At 48.6% G+C, this 3,784-nt stretch overlaps 1 protein-coding gene across 3 annotated transcripts in view; it reads right to left on the reverse strand.

Moving 5' to 3' along the window:
- Dop1b (DOP1 leucine zipper like protein B) overlaps window positions 1-3,784 on the reverse strand; it is a 98,780-nt gene that overhangs the window by 84,469 nt on the left and 10,527 nt on the right. For all 3 annotated transcript variants that reach the window (XM_033755970.1, XM_033755969.1, XM_010636582.3), the window contains exon 2: window positions 1,455-1,618. In XM_033755970.1, the coding sequence (XP_033611861.1) occupies window positions 1,455-1,592 (138 nt within the window). In that variant the 5' untranslated portion in view covers window positions 1,593-1,618. The remainder of the gene's footprint in view (window positions 1-1,454; window positions 1,619-3,784) is intronic.

Genomic DNA, 3,784 nt, shown 5'->3' on the forward strand with positions numbered 1-3,784 from the left:
AAAAAAAAAAAAAAAAAAAATGGTGTTACGGTGGCACACACCTGTAATTCAGCACCCAGGAGACCGAGGCAGGAACTGCCGTGAGGTTGAGGCCAGCCTGACTACAGAGCAAGACCCTGTCTCAAAAAAGAAAGATGGAGATGTGCTATGTACGCCATACGGACCAGCCCTCCAGATGAACGTAACTCCTACATATCCTAAAGATGTGCCGCCTACAGTGGAAAAAGAAAAGACAGAAAATGAACACCGTCCCCTCTCGCACAAAAAAGTGTGCAGCTTTTAGGCTCCAAACCCTAACCTGAGGAAACGGGGTGGCGGGGGGACCTGACATCACCTAGCTGTGCCCGCAGCAAGCCAGGGAAGGCCACCTCAGCCTGAGAATTCTTGGGCTGGAGCTGAACAGGCAAAGCCTGTTCAGGCTCTCAAATTCACTACGCAGCCAGGTTGGCCTTGAACTCACAGCAATCCTCCTCCTCGACCTCCTGAGGGCTGAGATTACAGGTGTGTTCCAACACACCTGGCCTATATTTTCCTTTTTTTTTTTTTTTTAAAAAAAAAGAAAAGCAAAACGTTCATGGGTACATTTAGATAAACATGATGATGACATTCATCCTAGGGAATTTGTATTTGTACGTGAGAGATCTTGGCTTCTTTTCTTTTCCACCCCCTTTGACCCCCTTCCCTTCCTTTCCTGCAGAAGCTTTGTTTCCATTGTTTCCTTCTATTTTCACTTTTCTCCCCCCACCCCCTCTCTTGTTCCCCTTCTCATTTGAACATTTTCTTGCTATTTCCGAATATCTGTTATACATTTTGGTCCTTATTTCCACTTTCGGTTTCTTACACCAGAGAAACAATGCAGTGTTTAAACATGCGTGTCCAATTAATTTCACTCGAATATGGTCTCAAGATGCGTCTATTTAGCTATAAATATCTCAAGCTTATCCTTTTTATGGCAGAGTAGTACTCCATTATATAAAAAAAATTTTATCCATTCAGCAGTTGATGGGCATTTGGGCTGTTTCCAAGATTTAGCTATAGCAAACCCTATAGCCTGTATTTTGTATTTGTTAAAATCATCACGACCGGGCATAGTGGCACATGCCTAGAATGCCAGCACTCGGGCGGCTGAGGCAGGAGGATCGCTGCAAGTTCAAGACCAGCCTGGGCTACACAGTGAGTTCCAGGTCAGTCTCAACTACATAGCGAGACCCTGTCTCAAACAAAACAAAACAAAACAAAAATCATCACGAATGTCTCGCACTAATAAGAAAACTGTGTCCCCAGCTCCAGAAAGTAACAAGACCAGCGGGCTACACAGTGAGTTCCAGGTCAGTCTCAACTACATAGCGAGACCCTGTCTCAAACAAAACAAAACAAAACAAAAATCATCACGAATGTCTCGCACTAATAAGAAAACTGTGTCCCCAGCTCCAGAAAGTATACACCCCACATACCTTGTTGAGTTTGCCTAGTGAAGATATGAGGTCTGCCCATTCGCTAGAGGACTCAAAGTTTCTTAAAGCCTTTTCAATCCCTGAAGAGTAGCTTCTGTATCTGTAGTCACTCAGCAGCTCCTGCTCTTCCGGGTCCATCTTACATTATCATCACAGTGAAGAATCTGAAAGCAAAGCCAACAATCAGTGAATGAGGGACACAGCCCCCACCTCAGCCCAGAGCACACGGTAAACAGGGGCTACACAGGCCTGGTCCTGCTGGACACCAACACACAGATAGAGAGGCAAGAAAGCCAGCTTCGGCCAATCGCACAGAATTAGCTGGGTGGGGGGAGGTGCAACGCTGCTGAACTACTCGTTGTAGCCTGCTGCCCGGTGCTAACCGAATGCAAATCGCAGGCCCCACCTGGCACACAGTATTTGGAAAACCCACTTCTTGGCTTGAATGGTCTACTCAGCAAGTCAGTCCCCTTCAACTAGCCCAGGAAACTGGAAATGTTCTATCAAAAGATCAGGTGAGGGAAAAAAAGCATTAAGGAAAACAAAGAGATGGATGGGTGTGGTGGTACACACCTGTGATGGAAGGCTGAGGCAGGAGGATCTCAAATTCAAACCCAACCTGGGATTTTAGTGAGATCGTGTTGCAAAAATATAAATAAATAATGGGGGGAAGGTTTGGCTGAGTGTGAAGGCCCTGGATTCAGCTCTCAGCACCACAAAAATGAAACAAAAGAACCCTAAGAAGAAGTTGGTATATACAAGTAGTCCACAGCTGTTCCACATCCCCCTCACCCCAAGAAATGTCCAGGTGTGAAATCCGGCATAACAACCTCAGCACCCCAATGCCCATGTGGTCTATTTACTCCCCTGAGCGTCTAAGCACCAGAGAAAGAGACTTGGCCCCACAGGCTATCAAAGAGGAAAAGATCTAAATGCATATTCTCAACTTACTGGGGCATACAGTGGACAGGGTGGAAGGAAGCCACAGTCTAACACCGCCAAGGACCGAAAGAGGAAGCCCAACACCCAGCAGAGGGCTCCTCAGCGTCCCCAGGTGTGGGTGGCTGACACCACCAGGAAGAGCTGGGCAGAGACAAGGTGTGTGTTTAGGAGGTGGGGTGGCGGACATGCCTGGCTGGCAAGGCCAACGTCAGCCAAGGAAGAGCAGGGAGCTGGAGCAGAGCAGTGCAGGGCAGCCACAGGAACAATGTACTGCTTGGGGGACCGGCACAGGCAAAAGCCCGGCGTGGTGGTGCACACCTATAATTCCAGCACTCAGGAGGCTGAGTCAGGAGGATCATGGGCCGGCCAGCCTGGGCTACAGCGTGAGTTCAAGGCCAGTCTGAGCCACACAGTAAGATCTGACTCAAAGCCCCCCACCAAAACCAACCAACCAACCAACCACCAAAACAACAACAAAAACCCCCAAAACAGAATCGGTGAGAACCTGGAACTAGTCATGCAGGAAAGCTATTTTGTTTCAAAATAGAAGGCATTTGGTATCACCAGGCTATGCCAGCTTTCTGCGTAGCTTGGTACAAGGATCCTTTATATACCCGTTTACCACAGGCGACAAGCAGGGGTCCCAGGAGAGGAGGACACTGGGAAACAGGTCATTCAGAAAATTCCCTGGGTACCTCCACCAGCATCTGGTAGGATCCGGATTCCAGCTTTGGTCAGTGAGAAGCTACACTGTTCCTGGGAAAAGGAGCTCAGCCCTTTGGTAGCTCCTTTCTCCGTTTTTGTTTTTTTTTCCCCTCTATCTGGGACACCTCTTGAGGGTTCACCAGTAAACCGAGGTGGACCGCCTACAGACAATTCCACACAAGGGAGCGATCATCTGTATAAGGGTGACCCAGATATGTTCACCTGAAACCGGAAATGGCAATGGGAAATCCCTTGCCTCAGCCATTCTTAATTTCCTAGAAAAACCATCTGTCAGATCCCAAAGCAGCTCACTGAAAATCTGCTTCCACGAAGGAGCGAGACAGGTGAAAACGAAGGCAGCGTGCAAATCACAAAACGCCACACTCCCAGGACAAGAACATTTGTCTACCCACAGGAAGGACCCTGGGGCCACAGCACACAAACGCTTGGCACCAGCGGCCTGACACAATATTCCGAATTTGGTTTTCCCCAAAGGCTAACAAATTATACTGGGAAAAAAATTAAGACTCCCACTTAAGATTAGGCTCTGAGGGTGAGAATGTCCCCGACACCTTACCAAAAACAAAAAACAAAACCCCGCAGAGGTGCACCTGGTGGGGGTGGCTGTCCTCGAGGGAGGGCAGCCCCGCTCCCGGGTGACCAGAGGAGCCCCGCGGGGCAGG

This window comes from Fukomys damarensis, unplaced genomic scaffold (assembly GCF_012274545.1).
Source record: "Fukomys damarensis isolate Sample0158 unplaced genomic scaffold, DMR_v1.0_HiC HiC_scaffold_24, whole genome shotgun sequence".
Taxonomy (NCBI): domain Eukaryota; kingdom Metazoa; phylum Chordata; class Mammalia; order Rodentia; family Bathyergidae; genus Fukomys; species Fukomys damarensis.